Source organism: Cyprinodon tularosa, unplaced genomic scaffold, assembly GCF_016077235.1.
Source record: "Cyprinodon tularosa strain WSP-4 unplaced genomic scaffold, ASM1607723v1 ctg188, whole genome shotgun sequence".
Taxonomy (NCBI): domain Eukaryota; kingdom Metazoa; phylum Chordata; class Actinopteri; order Cyprinodontiformes; family Cyprinodontidae; genus Cyprinodon; species Cyprinodon tularosa.
The window spans coordinates 305762-322479 of NW_024038663.1; the positions used below are offsets into that span (position 1 = coordinate 305762).

Here is a 16718-nt window from a genome sequence, read left to right on the forward strand (position 1 = left end):
TATATGCATTGAAAATAATCTAATGTGATTTTCCTGTAATAAACAACTAATGCTTGTATTTCTGCTAAAAACTTTGCATCATGTTTATCTGCAATATTAAAAATACAATGACTGAATAACCTTAAGAGTTGTACGTTATAAAAATATATGTGGAGTTTTAGATTAAGCTGTTTGTTTCACATTTAGACAGGCAATTTTAGACTTAGACAGACTTTATTGTTATTTTGTATCCACACAGTGTATACAAAAAATTTCGTTCAGTACAGCTCTCAAGACATTTCCATTTTTAAAGTGTAGCAGTGATAAAATGTAAACATGGTGATCAAATGTAAGGCTTTTTTTCTATAGCAAATGCTATGATTGTCACTAGATTGTTTCTCTGATGAATATAATTTTAGTAACTGTTCATTTTTCTCTCTTTTTAAGCTGTGCAGCTGCTGTTTGAAGACCTCTAAGGATGATGCATCCCAGGGAAGACAATCAACACTCCTGGGACGACAGAAGTTAACCTTCAGCAGTGTTGATTTAGCAGAGGAGGGATGGTGACAATGTTTCTGAGCACGTCCTCCATCCATCTATATCATCAACAGAAATTCCTCTGTTGAGGGAGTGTCTTTTTTCTAAATGATGCGTTACTTTGAGGAACATCATGAAATCAAGCATTTTTCATCAGGAAAACAGACGATTAACATAAACAGAGATCTGCACTCAACATTTAAATGAAGGTAGCTAACTTATTTTTTCTTTCACAGAATATTTTCACAGGTAGCTGAAAGAGAACCTGAGAGGATATCAGGTTCTAAACACCTCTAAGCAGGCTAAGAATTCAATTAACGATGAATAAATTGACATTTCTACAGTGTATTATGCTTAATAATATATAGAAATATCAAAAAGTGACTTCTTTGGACATAAAATTACTGTATAAAAGGTATTTCTCTTGATTTATTATTTATCAATTGTTTATCATCATATAATTGATGTTTCCAGTAAAAAAACTTTATTGACTTTCTGATGCAAGTGTCAGCGTGACATCAAAGTATTTTGGAGGGAAAGAAAATGTCATTAAAACCATATATGTGTCTATGATCAAAAAGTGAAACTTGAATGTTGCACAGATTTATTTCAAAACATTACATAAAACCGATATGCAAACAACTTGCAACATTGAACTGTAAGTATACTGAAAAGTCCATGTGTTGCACAGCATGCACACAATACTTGATCTTGGTGTTTTTTGTATGATTTGCTGCATCCTTGCGGCATGATAATGAGGTGGTCATCCTTTGGCTCTACTGAGGTGTTCAGGAAGTATACGTTGGTCCTCTAGCTTGTTGCTAGATCTGGTATCTGTCATCTTCCTCTTGAAAATAAATTCATGAAAATAAACTTTAAACTCTCTAAACTTAAGGTCGAGCCAGTCTGTTAATCAATTATATCGGTGATAATCCCAGTAACACCACTCATTAAATAAGCATTGGTACTTTTGACAGTGTGGACAGGTTGCAGGTGTTTTAAATTGAAAAACATGTCAATAATGATTTTCAGCGGAGGGAAAATCCAAAGAAACTTCGTAGTGGACCAAAACTAGAACATGAAATGGCTGCAAAAATGATCATTGCTTGAATTTTAGCAACTGCATCTCTTCCTTTTGACTCATCATATATTTCTATTTTCACGTTCTCTCAAAACTTAGACCATCATTGTTTCTTATATACCTTTTTTAAATCCTTCTTTCCATTAATCCATTGGTTCTCAATCCTGGTCCTCAAGTACCGCTGCCCTACATGCGTTAGATTCCTCCTTGCTGCCACACACCCTGATGTACATAAAAGAATGGTATAGGCTTTTGCAGCACTTAATGGTTGCCGAGGATGCCATTTGATTAATTGAATCAGGTTTGCTACTTGAGGAGCAGGTTTGAGAACAAATGCATTAAGCTTTTAATTCACATGTTAGAATACCATACTGGTTAAAAAGCTGACTCCTTTAGCAATGTTATTTTGTGAAGGGTGACAAGTGTCAAGTGTGCCAAGAGTGCAGTACTAACCATCATTTGTCCACTGGGCTTTCAACAACTGTAGGCAAACTAATTAAACTTAAATTAATTTGTAATAGTAGTATGTAAATAGTAACATTTGTAATAATAAATGTGTAATGAATCTATATAATAACACAGCTTCACCTTTTGAGTCAAATTACCAAATCAAATCAACTAATTCACTCAGATTTAGTATCATGTATACGGTATAGATATTTAAAGACAAAAACATCTATAACCTTGTTTGGCTCAATAAATGGTACTTTTCATTTTCTGAATTCACTAGAAACTTGAATTTTGTGGATAATAACACGAACACAGTCAAAGTTTGTTGAACAGCAAGTTTCTTTATACCAAGTGTATTAATAAACTCAGAAGTGACTGCGCTAAACCTCTAAGGAGCAAATGGGAGACTTTTTTTTCTGACATTTGAAAACACATCACCCTACCTCAATTTTAGAATGACATATTCTATCCTTTATCATAACTCCACAGCATTAACTTTTGGGACCTCTAGGGGAAAATGTATTAACAAACCTTTTATGATGGCAGAGTCGATTAAAGGCTGTCGTCTGCGTCTGTGCAAGTGACTTTTATTAGACCCGAGTTGACAATCCCCGAGGTGGAAACGTGTGATAATGTCTCCCACGAGACGAAAAGCGTAAACCCATTTTTTACTGTAAGATTATTTAGAAGGAATGACCCGACGTGACCTCATAATGTACCAGCTAGAAACAAGAGAAAAAGAAGGCAACTTTATTTGCAGATGCTATTAAAAATCTCTCTACGCAAAGAAAAGGTTATTATCAAGAACAATGTGAGAGCAAGTTGAGAGGGAGAAAAACACATCCCCTCCTTTTCACACGCAGGAAGTCTGTGAGAATATTCATCAAGAAAAGCATTGCATAATATGACTTACACAGCAGAATCATGTAAGTGTACATAAGATACTAAATAGATACACTATCCAATAGATCTGTATACAAAGTGGCTTCAGAACTGCAAAGCAGTACAGTCAAGCTACAGCCAACTGATCAATGATTGAAACACTCCACTTTTATCCAGCTCAATGAATTGGATATGCAAATACACTATGTCCATTAACCATTCAATCACTGTAGTGTAATGACTCGTATTATTGGCTGTGCGTGTGCACCTCCAAAGTCATTTGAATTGATTTTTTTTTCTTCCAATACTCAACAATTTACTGAGGCAAGTTTTCTGAAAGGCAAAAATGTCTCTAAAATCTGATCTATTGTCTATAGTCAACAGGGAGGTACTGAAAAAAACAACTAATTAAACTTTTGGAACCCCCCACGGGAAGAAAAAGAAGAAAATAAAGGAAAGCCCTGATCAAATAAGCAGTGGGACAGTCAAATCATTTTCATGTTATTTCGAGCTATTGCTGCTTCTGCACAGTTATATTACATTTTTTCTTCTCTTATTTCACAATGGAGTAATGGGGTGCTTTAACAATTGCTTTTTTGAATTTTGCGTCCCATGAGAAGAATAATTAGAAAACAAAGACTTTGCCACATTGTGTCCCGGAAATGCTTTGATGAAGAAAAAAAAAAAGAGTTGAATTTTTCCCACAGCTCTGTAAAGCAGAACAAAATGGATAGATAAATGAAAAACTGTAGGAAAAAAAACCCAGACAGTCATGCATGTTAAAAGGCTATGTGCCATTAAAGCCCCTTGGGCTACAAAGAGCTCTTTTAGCAAATGGATGGCAACAGCTGCAAACTCTGGGCTGTTTTTAATGTGCAGAGTACAGATGTCTGCATTTGAGTCCCACAGTCTGAGACAGATCTGTCTAGCTCTACACTGGGGCTCTCTCGTCGCATCTCTGCAGCTTCATTAGGTACTGAACTCCATATGAACATCTGTCTGAGAGTTTTACACTCTCCAATTAAAACCAAAAAAGTTACATTAAGCCCCATCATATATATATGGCAACAAACTAGATTTTTTCTTGAAGAACAGGCAACCTTTCAACCTATATCCCAGGTATACCTATATTTGGTGGGTCTTGAGGATCCATCATCTTTTGAATAACAACTAAATGGGTTTTGCTTCACAATCCTTTCAGGGCTATGGTCATGGTTGCTGTTTCTACACTTTCCTGCACCTCTCTTTTTACTCCACTTAACTTTCAATTAAAGACGGATAGAGGATTCTGTCAACAGCCAACATCTTTCCCAAACACCTTTTGTGGCTTGCTCTCCATTTAAAAGGCTGCTTGGACCTTGAGGACACAAAAAACATTTTATAATTCTTGCTGTTATCAGTTCATTTCTTTTTTTTCCTTTTTGAAGAACTAGTATTCACTATGAAAAGATTTTATCAAACACCTGGGAGACATCTTTTTTAGACTAACACATGGTTCTAAAATGTAACCACTGAATCATTTTAGCTTAAACAGTCATCTAACAAACAGTTTTGTTCAACCAAATTTATTTACAGAACAAACAAACAATTTGGGTGTGACATTTTACAGGCACATAAGAAAATGGAATTCAGTGAAGCACCTGCATAAGACACTGATACATTACAGTTATTGAAAAAGGGCTGCAGTTACCAAAATGAATGCACATGAAAGCCGAAATGTGCTGCAAACATGGATCACATTCAGTCAGATAACACATGAATCCAATCAGTAAACTGCAACAGGCTGACTATTGAACTCATTTAATGTTCGAAAACAAATACAAGTTACTTTACGGGGTCATCACGATTTAACAATATATATTTTTTGAAATTCTTATATCTGTAACACCCTCAGAAATATACATTCACGTGGATGCATTTTTATTTTTTTTTACTTTTTGAGATTCTTTCAGTGATACCATTTTGACAGACTGTATGCATTACCCCTTTTTTTGACAGTGAAGTCACTATTGGCATGTTAAAAAGGTACTAGAGGAGCAGTTTTAGTTGAGACTTTGGGGAAAAGCTATGCACCAACATCATCTATCCATCACTGAGTCTCCATGTTTGCAGACAAATAGGGTTTATTTTACATGACAGGCTCCCTAATAAACCCAGACTATAATCTCAACCTTATGTACAAAATTTACAGTGGAATGGGAAACATATTGAATAGAAAACAGATTAGGATGGAATGAATATATTGACACTACTGCAAAATAGACAGTCAGAGAACCTTAGTAATATGAATGTTAATATCAAGCAATATACAGTTAAACCCCCCAAAACTTTTTGTCACATATCTAAGAAGCAGTTGTGGCAGTGATTTCATAACAGAAGCAGATAAAATGTCCAATAAAAAGCATTTATTTGTGCTTTCAAATCGCGATGTTAGGATTAATTTAGACATGCAATCATATTTCTTTTTACGGTATCTGAGTTGCAGTTGTGCTTAAAAGTTTAGAACAACCTGTTGTTAAGCCTGCAGAATTTAGATCCTTTCAGGACTTAAAATATTCAATATTGACAGAAATGTTTAAAAAGTTGCTAAAAATTACAGCTTTAGCTTTAAATAGAATTTAGTGATCAAGTATAGATGCAGTGTGAGTAAAGTGCTGGAATTAAGACTAACTAAATTGCACTGCACATATTTGATCATTTGTGTGAAATATAGTACAAGAGATTTGAAGTCTGCGTTCTGGCACTTAAAAAATGTATGCTTCCTTATAACTTTTTCACAATTTGTAATTTTATATTTTATAGAGATTTTATTTCATTGACCAAATGAAATGCCCACTCACTGAAAAAACTCAACTAAATTTTAACGGATGTACTGGAAAACTTAAGTAGGAAATCTGGACATTTTCAGGACCTACATCTGAGTGAAACAGACTTAAGACCTTCAGGACTTGACAATATCTAACAGAGATCTTGCAAAACTCCTGAATATTGCAAGACTGTAGAGTGGAGAGAAATGTTAAATTAACAAATTGGGGATCGTTTGTAGGCAACTGGTTGCAATATCTTTTTATTTCTTTAGGGGTCTCATTGTTAAAGGGGTTTGAATGTTCATTTCGTCCTTCTTTCTAACATTTTCTTGTCAAAAGATGTATCCCTTTCATTCTTTTTTCCTTTTCTGCTTTACCTTTTTTGGTCTATTACACAATAACCCAATAAAGCACACTGAGGTTTGTTTCTGATGTATAAACAAAAGTATGAATACTTTATAAGAACTGTTGAACTTATTTTATTCATTTGGGAAATGAAGAGCTTAAATAAACAGGAAGTGGTTGCTGTGACTACCTACCACCCCCTTCATTTGATAGGCACTGAATAAAAGAACAAAAACAAAAAAAATCGCGCTTTGTTCTCTGAAAATGCTGTGGTTCAAACTATTTGAGACTTACAAGAAAGCGTTTCCCCTGCCTGGGCAAGAAAACAAAAGTGTTCTTATGTCCACAGTAACAAGAGGAACTGGCTACCATTGCTTAGTTTATTTTGAGCCATGTACTGTCTGTGTAAAACAGAATTAAGGCCATTGAAATATGAATTAGAGCAGAAAAAAATGGAACAGAAGGAAACTGACCTCTAATAAGAACAAGATATTCCTCACAGTTCAATGCTTGTTTATGTATATCATACAATATAGATTGAGACTTATGAATAACATGCTCATCTAAAAGCATACATTAGACAAGCATGGACTTTTAAACATCCAGATCTGCAAGAACTTGTCAAACAAGATGTTTTTTGTCTTCTTTATCATTGTAACATATATTCATATAGTTATTTTTGTATGAACTGCAATGTTATTGTTGGGTACAAGCGTACCAATGAACTCGTAGCTCTGCCAATACCGACAACATTAAAAATCGAAGGATATTGTTGCCTTTTTAAGCTGCAAATGAGGACAAAAACACACTGGCATTGACTAAAACAAAAACCCAACAAATGCACATCCACTCCCACACACAAAACATGCATAAAATAAGGCTTAATACAGTATTTATAGTGCTCAGAGCCAGTCAGATATGTTTACATCCACAAAATTACTGCAATGCTTCTCTTATCTCTGATTTTTCACATTGAGGTTGTTTTTCATTCTTGTTTGAAGCAAATACATTTTGATGATTGTGTAATGGACATCAGAGCTGAGGAGAAATAAAAGTATTTCTGCTCTACTAGAATCCACTGGCAGTTGCTAACATCAATTTTAAAAACAGATAACATATATATATTGTAGAATGCTTGGAAACAGAGTCAATGCATCCCCATATGCAGAAAAGATCCTGACAACAGGGAAAGTAATCAGAAATAAAACAACTCCTCACTGTAATATCACCCCAAAATAGCTGAAATTCAATACGAAATAACATAAAAGCAGTAGTTAGGGTCCCATACTGCTTTCTTACTTTGTAGCACGTCCATGATAATATTTTCAGACCCCTTTAGTTTTTAAAATATTTTCTGTATTCATGTAAATAAAAACATTAGTTGATGACTGCCCGCTTATTCAAGTCCTTGAGTCCATGGATAACTCCTGGTGGAACATGAGGTTGATGTAAGCGAGTTCCTCAGATAAACAGTAACAACTGGAAAGGCAAACTCCTCAGACACTTTTTTGCTGACATCCATTGAAAAGAAGAGGTCAGAACCAAACATAATTATGACAGCTCAACTGGCACATAGAAAAGTAACATAAAAACACCAGGGCATTTCAAAAAGTGGTAAGATTTTTTAACAAATACACAAGTCAAAGTGTTCAAAGTCAAACAACAGACCACTAGATTTCCAAACATTATCAGTGATCCTGTGAGACTGAGTGAATGTCTTTTGGACATTATTGTTTGCAAAAGCATTCATTGCCTTTGAACTATTTCACATATTGTCTCATAAAAACCACAAAATTCAATGTACTTTGTTGAAATAATGATACAGGGTAAAACCAACTTAGAGAAGGGCAGCATTGTAAAGTAAAAGTAAAATGTTACAAATCATAAGAAAAAAACTTAAATAGCTGACCCTCTGAGTTACTTAGGTCTTATAAATAGAATTTGTTTGTTTTTCTGTTTTCTTAAATGTCTATAGTTTAGACATTTGAATCTCTCAGCCTACTTCATGATTTAAGGAAGATACACTTTGAGATATCAGTGAAGATTCTCAGTTATCCAGGTCATGGTCAAGCTAGAAAAGTTCAGTCTAGGCAACTGGATGTTAAGTTTTTTAGAAAACATTTCGCCCCTAATCCAAGAGGCTTACTAGTGTTGGGGAGCACTGAGATTAATATACTGTAGGACAAAAGGTGGCTCACCTCAATGGTGGAAATTTGAGGTGAGCCAATTAAGGAGTTATCAGACCTGCATGTGGCTCATGCACTTGACCTTAACGTTTTGCAGATGTGGTTCAATGAAGACTATTTAAGGTATGTCTACTACTTTTAAAAATCTAGAGAGAGATTTATGCCTTTTTTGTTGCAAAAGTTTTTAAATAGTAATAAAATGTATGATTATATTTAGGACCTGGCAGATTTGACATGATTATGCTTTGATGCAAAGAGTTCCACTTTACCGTTGGGTATATTTATGGTTGAGCAGTAGATCTCTGATCTACTCTTGAGTTACCATGAGATCGTTACCCTTTTACTTTGAATGAATACGGTCTTTATTAACCGGTTTGCCTTAGATTTTACTTTAGGGTAAAATAGAAAAATGTTTTAATATCTATCACAGTTTTAAAATTTCTACTTGCACAAATGTTTGAAAATATTGTTCAACTTTCCCTTTACAATTATGCATTATTTTATCTTGGTATATTACACAATATAATAATTAAATACATTGAGGTTTGTGTTTGTAATGTGACAATATGTGAAAAAAGTTTAAGCAGCACTATTACCTTTGCAGGACATTGGAATTACAACAAGTGAAAAGCCACCTGCAAACTCTTCCAACAACATAGTTCATTGATAAGGGCACTCATTTTACATGAATTAATCTTAGCAATAATATTAAATCTTTCTTTGTCACTATGTTGCCCAAAAAGGTTTGTATGGCTCAGTAGACCGATGACGAACCTTTACTAAAAAAATAAAATAAAGTGAATATATTTGAAGATGGGACTTGAAAAGAATTGACAATGTCTTTGAAGAACAACAATAACGTGCTAAAGTTATAAATCATACAGTCTGTACAGCTAGATAATTTTTTTTTTATCTTGTTTTCTGAAACAGTTGACCAAAAACTTTCAAAACTTTGAACTCCACCTGTAAATATATCAGACACATAACTCTCGTTTCTCGGCAGATCATACAAAAAGAGAATATAAAAATAACAAAATTGCAATTGCTAATGAAAAAGGAGAAAAAACAACAACAATTGAAAAACATACATCCAGTGTAGGACTTTCACAAATGTGCTCAGCAAAACCTCAACCTGTTTTTGTTTTTTTATACATTTAATAAATTTATAACATGAAAAATAAAATACACATAAAAGTAGAATACAACAGTATTAACCAATCACCTTTCTGGCCTTTTAGCCACACTGAGTCTATTTACATACCTTAGTTTGTATTCTTTGCCCATTACGGTGATGAAAGCGATACCAATGCTGTCATGTTGAGAAGTTGTTCTTGGAATTTAAATAGACTCTTGGATATTCTAACAGTGATAAGTTGGATGGAGTCTGATGTGGGATAAGGGGGAAGTGAGGTGGGAATGCCATTGCAGGAGGTGAAGGTGGACCAATGAGGGGGTGGGGTGGGGGGGTGAAGGTAGGGGGTAACAGATGAGGTGGAATGTAGGTCAGGGACAATAGGTTGATCAGCCATGCCACTACACGTACCACTCTTTCTTAGAAATGACAGAACCGTCGGTTTGAGAGACCATATCGTCAGCTATTTCAGATTCTGGGTCATACTGGAAGGCCAGAGTCCGCTCCTCATAATCCCGGCTCTCCCCCTCATCTACAGTGAAGTATGGTCTCTTCAGGTCCTCAGATTCGGCATCGAAATTCCGATCACCGATTGCCTCGAAACCCCCGGTGCTACCAATCTGGCCGGGTTTCTTCTCATCATCCGAGTCTTCAGGGAACTGGAGGTTCTTGGTGATGGGGGGGTGTGCAGGCAGGCCGCCCGCCTTGCTGTACCCGTTTCCAAATACATGCTTCTTGGTGCTGTAGTCTCCCTTGAAGGTGCGCTGCCGGCGGCGCAGGAAGATGAAGAGGAGTATTGCAGCGATGGCCACTAGGATCACTCCACCCACAGCACCCCCGATGATGGCACCTGTATTGTGCTGCTCCTGTGGGAGGCCTTTGTCCTCGTAAGGTGGGTTGATAGGGAGGTCTGGGTAGGAAAAGACAGATGGAAGGGAGTGTGTCAGTGCTCTGGTGGGAGGAGGTGCATTTGTGCAGGTGCAATTTTTTAAACAAAAAAAGGAAAGATGATGTAAGGGAAACAAGGACGGAAAAGCATAAGGGATAGAAAGGGGACCCCACCGCACGCCCATACCCAACCCCACCCAATCCCACAGGAGCATCAATGATTTTGAAAGCAGTAACATGCAGTTTCAGAAGCAGACAGAATCACATTTAAAATCAGATGGGCAAAGAAAGAGTGTTAAAAGTTCCTTGGCATGCATCAACCAAAATTTCTTGTTTGCATTATGCAGGAAGATGAGAAGATTTGCAGCAGGACATGTATAGCGCTGTGAAGAACATATAAAAATAACAAACATTTTGACTTTTTTTCTAGCTATATGAGTAAATGCAAAAAAAAAAGAAAAAATAATTTTAAATAGTGGTTCAATACAACATATAATGAGATCCTTTACAGTTAATATTGACCTATGTTAAATGGCTCCTTCATGACTTAAAAACTATTTTTTATACTTTTTGAGCAAACAAATGTCATCATGTGAAAATTATATTTTAATATTACCATGGAGGTCAGCTGTTCTTTATAGAACTGATTCAATTCAGCCACATTGCACTTTTTTTTTAAAGTATGAACTGAATTTTTAATATTGCAAAACAGCATCTCCATTGCACTGAACCTAGACTTTAACTGGTAAAAAACATTAAAAGACTTTTCTTTTAGCCTTTTGGGGGACTTTCTGGTTTGCTTTGCATCATTTTTTTGGAATAACCCAAGTGCACGAACTAATAAACCGAGCGTTGGACATTTCATCTTTCAAATTTCTTTGTAGTGAGCAAAATTCTTGTTTTTGTTTATTATGGGAAATCATCCAGGTCATAAAGAAGCAATGTAATCCAAGACTATTACACCACCATCACCATCTGATTGGTAATATGATCTTCTCAGGGTTATTTTGGTTCTCTTGGGATGTCTCACTGTGGTTATGTTTTTGCTCTAGTTGTGAACGATGGCTCTCACTATGGTTTGCTAGAGCTCCTAAGCCTTAGAAATGTCTTAGTAACCCTTTCTAGATGTACTTATAATAAGGCTTTTATTTGTCAATCGTTGCTAAAATGATCTGAAAACAATGTTTAGCTTTTGTGAATTTTTTTACCGAACTTCATGTCGAACAGGTTCTAAGTATTTAGAGATTTTAGTGATGTGGCAGTGATCCCGCCTAAATACTGCTAGTGAAATAAAACCAAATTGGGGGACTCTTTATTCTTAATAAATTAAATAATTACATTTGGGGCTTGTAGATCTACTCAGTTTATCTTTGCAGATATTAAAAGTTGCATCATAACCTATAACATTTACAACAACTGTGATTAAAGGTATATTCAAAGGCGCAAAATACTATGTTACTGTGCTAAAATGTATCTTTTAGATTATTAAATTAATATTAAAATAAACATTCTGAATGGCAGTCTATGGAGGAGTCTGGTTTAAAGTAACACAACAAGACATCTTCATCAGCTGAGCGGAGGTAATGAAATGAGAGTGCCGCCTGGGATGATTATCAGCAGCCAAGCATACACGGACACAAAGCACCGAGAGAGCAGATAAACACGAAGCTCCTTCATTGAAGCAGTAGAGCGACACGCCAAGGAAACAGCATCAGTTCCAAAGAGAAATGTGTGCATTTGTTATAGAAAGGGCAGCAGAGAAAGAAGATAAATATAGAGAAGATATGCATTAATATAGAAATAAGTGAATAGGACTATTAACTTTCTGCTGACTATATATCACATAGCATTCATCTCTGGATATAAAGTGAGACATCAAAACCAGTCCAACACTGATTGGTTTTCTTCCTACTGTAAAATGGTATAAAAACCCTGAGCAGCATCTATTACTGAACTGATATGTTGACAGAGTAAAAGCACCTTTTGGCAATAACACAACAAGACTTTTATCTGTAATGTATAGAAATCTTTCATGGCGCCTTGGTAGCGCTGGGGTAAATGGGCAAACTTCAGGTTTGTTTTAATTTTACTTGAGAATGTTGTAGGAGACCAGGGAAAAACAGCACTTGCTATTCAATGATATCAGTGGGGAATCAAAAAAGTGGAGAAAAGGAAGCTTTGTGTTCAAGAAGACTTATGGCTTTTGATATAATTACTGTTTTGGCTTATGCTTTGAAATCTGCTTTATTGCCACTGTATGAAGAGACGAAGAGCGTAATTGGGATAAGATCTAAACACAATCCATATGTTCATCTGGATCTGATAAACACATGCACTGATATTCAGAAAGCTATTATCAAACAACATGATAATGCCTCGGCGCAGCCTGTTTACTTTGTGAATCAGTTTTGTCTTCAAGTGGGGTCAACGGAAAGGAAGCTTATTTGAACTTCAGACACAAAAAAAGACAAAATAGCAGCTGTCGTGCAGAAGATAAGAGGAAGACAAATTATCAGAGCCATGGAACCTTTCCAGTCTCTTCAAATCAAGCAAAAACACAATGTATTTAGACTACAACTTATGTGAAAGGACAGCAAAAAGTAATAAATCATGTGAAGTAAATAGAATATTTGGGTTTATACTTTTTACACAGCAGAAGTCTGTATAGCCAACTGCCTGTCAAAACTTTCAGAGCTGTTACAGCCTTATAAGTCTTGCAACAGATTTATCATTCAATTTAGGTATGGACGTGTGGCCCATTCTAACATTAGATGGTCCACCATCTAATAAATAATAGATCTAATCTTAGTTTTGATTTTAATTAATTGCATTTGCAATATAAATGCAATTTAACAAAGCGCATTTATCAAATTGCAGAAGCACTCAATTTTGATCGCAATACAGTTAAGAAGCATAAAACCCTGAGTTTCAAACTTCAGCTCTTTACAAGGCAGTACCACGTTTAAAATGGGTTTGATGCCACACAGAAGGAAAGTAACAGCTGGCATGCAGATCCATGAATACTAGTGCAAAAGCAAGCAATTCACCACAAAAGAGTAACAGTTGAGTCCTGTTATCATGGGCTCTGGAAAGGCAAGCTTTCAAGGTTATCCAAACAATAAACTCTGAAGTGAAAAATCTTGTGGTTAGTACAGAGGAAGGAAGAGTTTGAAAAAAAATTACACTTGTGATTTTGTTGTTTAGCCCTAACTGGTTTTCCTTCCTTATCTGCCTGTAATCAGATCCTTCTACACTGCAAAAACAATCCAGAAATAAGTAAAAAATGGCTTAAATTAAGTATATTTAGCCTTAATTTGAGCAGGTAAATAAGATGATTTGCCAATGGAATGAGTATTTTCACTCTTAAAATAAGATAGTTAGATAATATTTACTTGAAATAAGACGATAAAATAGTTTTTTCTTATTTTAAAAGGAAATTGTCTTGTTCCATTGGCAAAGTGTCTTACTTATCTCCTCAAATCAAGGAAAAACACACTTATTTTAAGAAAAAATAACTTATTGAGATTTATATTTTTTGCAGTGTATGTTTTTATTAATTCTAACCTGCTTTCCTGTACATGTTGAAAGACATGCATTCCCACAGCATGATGCTAACAATACCATGTTTTATGGTGGGGGATAGTGTTTTAAAGGTGTTATTGTATACAGGTCTTTCAAAACATGCAAGCATTTGCAGTGAATACGATTTTGGTTTAACTTGTCCAGAAAACCTCCCTCTAAATATTTGCATCAGGTGCTCTTCTGACTTTCCTGTAAACAAAGCATCTCCTTCCTCCATTTGAAAGGTATGCACTGCGTTATGAGTTATATTTCAAAGCCACGGAAGTTTTGAAGAACAAACCTTCTTTATATTGTTGTTAAATATTGAAATAAAAATATCAGCTTGGATTTGATCAAATTTTCCTGAAAACGTATTTTTTAACGCCACTTTTATGGTTTTAGTCAACTAAATTTTAAAGTAACTGAAGCCTCTGTGATTGCAAAATTGCTCTTTTTGCTACTGCGACGCCGAATGCAATGTCATGGTAATCTAGTTTATCTAATGAAATCCAAGTAAAATTGAATGAGGTTTTTGCACGTGGGGCTCTACTGCACAGCTCAGACAGGTCAAACAGAACGTCACAAGAACACATTTGATCTAAAATGATATACATTTCAAACTAAAAAAGAATATCTCTTCAAATGATTAACCCGAAGCTTTGAATCAAATCAGCTATGCTTCATAAGAACTTCTCTTTATTAAAAGCGATTAATCTTAGCATAATAAAGCTCTAAATGGATGGTACTGGGTGAAGTTAAGGAGCTACTGAAGCCTTCTTCTTTGCTGTAATTAGAATGGCACTCTATCTGTCCAAATGGAGAAACCTCCCAATTGCCACCAACGCTCCTTCACTGCTGCCTTTCTCCCGGGGCCCCGACTGCAAAGCTCTCCAATTTCTAAAGCGGTGCCGGGAATGGTCTCAAATATCAGCTCAGGTTTTAATCTGACCACCTAATGGGATTATTCAGACACAGGCCTTCATTACACACATCAATGACAGAGCACAGCCAGGTCACCCCTGTTAGAGAACACATCCTTCCACCAAGCCAAAAAAAGGATGAAAATCCAGATAATTGAAAGGGTGAAGAGTAAAGGGATAACATTTGACTGCAATCCTCTGGACTGGCCCTCAATCACCTCCTCAGCAACGATCTGCTGTTTGAATCCTAATTTCAGTCTTAATTAGGTCAATTTTCATCCAGATTGCTAAAATGAGACATATACTCTCATTAGAAAAGGTAAAGCCAGCCTGTTAACTTACAGAAGAGAGCCGGTGACGGAACAAGCCTTCTGAGGTGCTACCTGTTATCTACATTCCTATGATAAAGGATCACTCCAAAATGACTCAACCGGATAAAATACCATAGACTGAGAATGAGAGGGTTGAAACATAATTTTTACAGTTATTTTTTGTATTTAAATCACAATAATAAAGTAATAACTTTGACTATAGGTATACAATCTGTATGGCACATTAAAATATTGAACTTACAGAGAGCTTGAACACAGGAAGAAGAAAGCACTGGGAGGGGGTACAAAAAAGAAATAGGAAAGTAGGAAGGAGAGAAGACAGAGAGATGACAGAAGAAATATAGAAACGAAAAAAAGCATTAAAAAACAAGGAGGAAAGAAAAAGAACTAAGGACTCAAGGAGGGGAGCACAAAGGAAAGGAAAGGAGCATAAAAAAGCTGCCTCTTTTCAGAATGTTAGTATCCAACTCCTTCCCTGCTATTATCCCTCCTCAACATCACTTCAGTGGCTTTGCAAACATGTAACAAGAAAATAACCTCACTAACAGAGCAATCCAATCTCATGCATTTTCTAATTGTATAAAAAGTGTTAGTGACCATTATGCAAACTATTCAGGTTAGAAAATATGTTTGACATGGAGGTAATCTGACAGCGGGGTTGAAGCAATAGGGATCAATGAGGAGGTACTCAAATTTGCACACCTTCTCTACCAGCAGCAATACCTGCAAACCCACAGATGAAGATAAGGCCAGATTAAAGGAGCGTCTCTGATTCCGTTCCAGCAAAGAAAAAAGGGTGTGTCTATTATTGGCACAGGGGACAATTGCAGATAGTGGTAGAAAAAAGTAAATTGCAACTGATAAAAATTGGTGCTAATGTTTGATACAAGCATTTCTTTTGATTTGTAAAAATTCTGTCTAAGGTGGACAGGTCAGAAATAATAGGAAATGCATTGCCAATATCCATGTCCTTTAGAATACGAATCCATAAAGCTCTGTATGCTCTCATCTGACATGATGAATTATTGTGTTCCAAGATTTTTCGAGGCAAAATCTGCTTCTTTTACAGTTCCATCTGAGGGCTACAAGTACAGAGCCTTAAAAAAAAGTAGTTTTTAAACCACCTGGTTCTATCATCAGAATCTACAAACAACCCATAACTGATTGTGTTTAACCTTGGAAACATGTAAAACATGAAGGGGAAAACATTGATGGCCGAACTTGGACACAATAGATATTTGTGGCCACCAAAAATGAGAACTTCCAGAAATGCCTGAATGCATTTAGCTCAACCTATCTTCCCTATAAACTCTAGCCAGTTTCCATGCCCAAACTCTAAAACAAAAACAATTGGCAGCATATCTGATTAAGGTTGTCCTTGCCTGCAAGCTAAAATGGATGTCATGTCTTCATGGCTACTGTTCCATTTACTTTCTAGCTTTTGACTCTTAGTCCTTCACATATGTCCTGTATTTAAACTGAGTTAAAATTCTGCAGTAGGACTCTTACAAATTATTGGACCAGTTGTTTGGCTTTCCAAAGTTTTATTTAAAGGTAACAGAATTTTGTATTGTTCTGTATTAAAGGGAGTAAATTACTTAATGATGAGTTCACAATT

General features: G+C 35.7%; 1 protein-coding gene across 6 annotated transcripts in view; it reads right to left on the bottom strand.

The window, feature by feature from the left end:
- The window catches only part of nectin1b (nectin cell adhesion molecule 1b), a 263397-nt gene that overhangs the window by 147361 nt on the left and 99318 nt on the right, over positions 1-16718 (bottom strand). The window contains exon 6 of one of the 6 annotated variants that reach the window (XM_038282823.1): positions 4479-10309. The exons of the other annotated variants lie outside the window; for them this stretch is intronic. Within the exon in view, the coding sequence (XP_038138751.1) occupies positions 9801-10309 (509 nt within the window). The 3' untranslated portion in view covers positions 4479-9800. Of the gene's footprint in view, positions 1-4478; positions 10310-16718 lie in introns of those variants that run through there. 6 annotated transcript variants of the gene reach the window in all.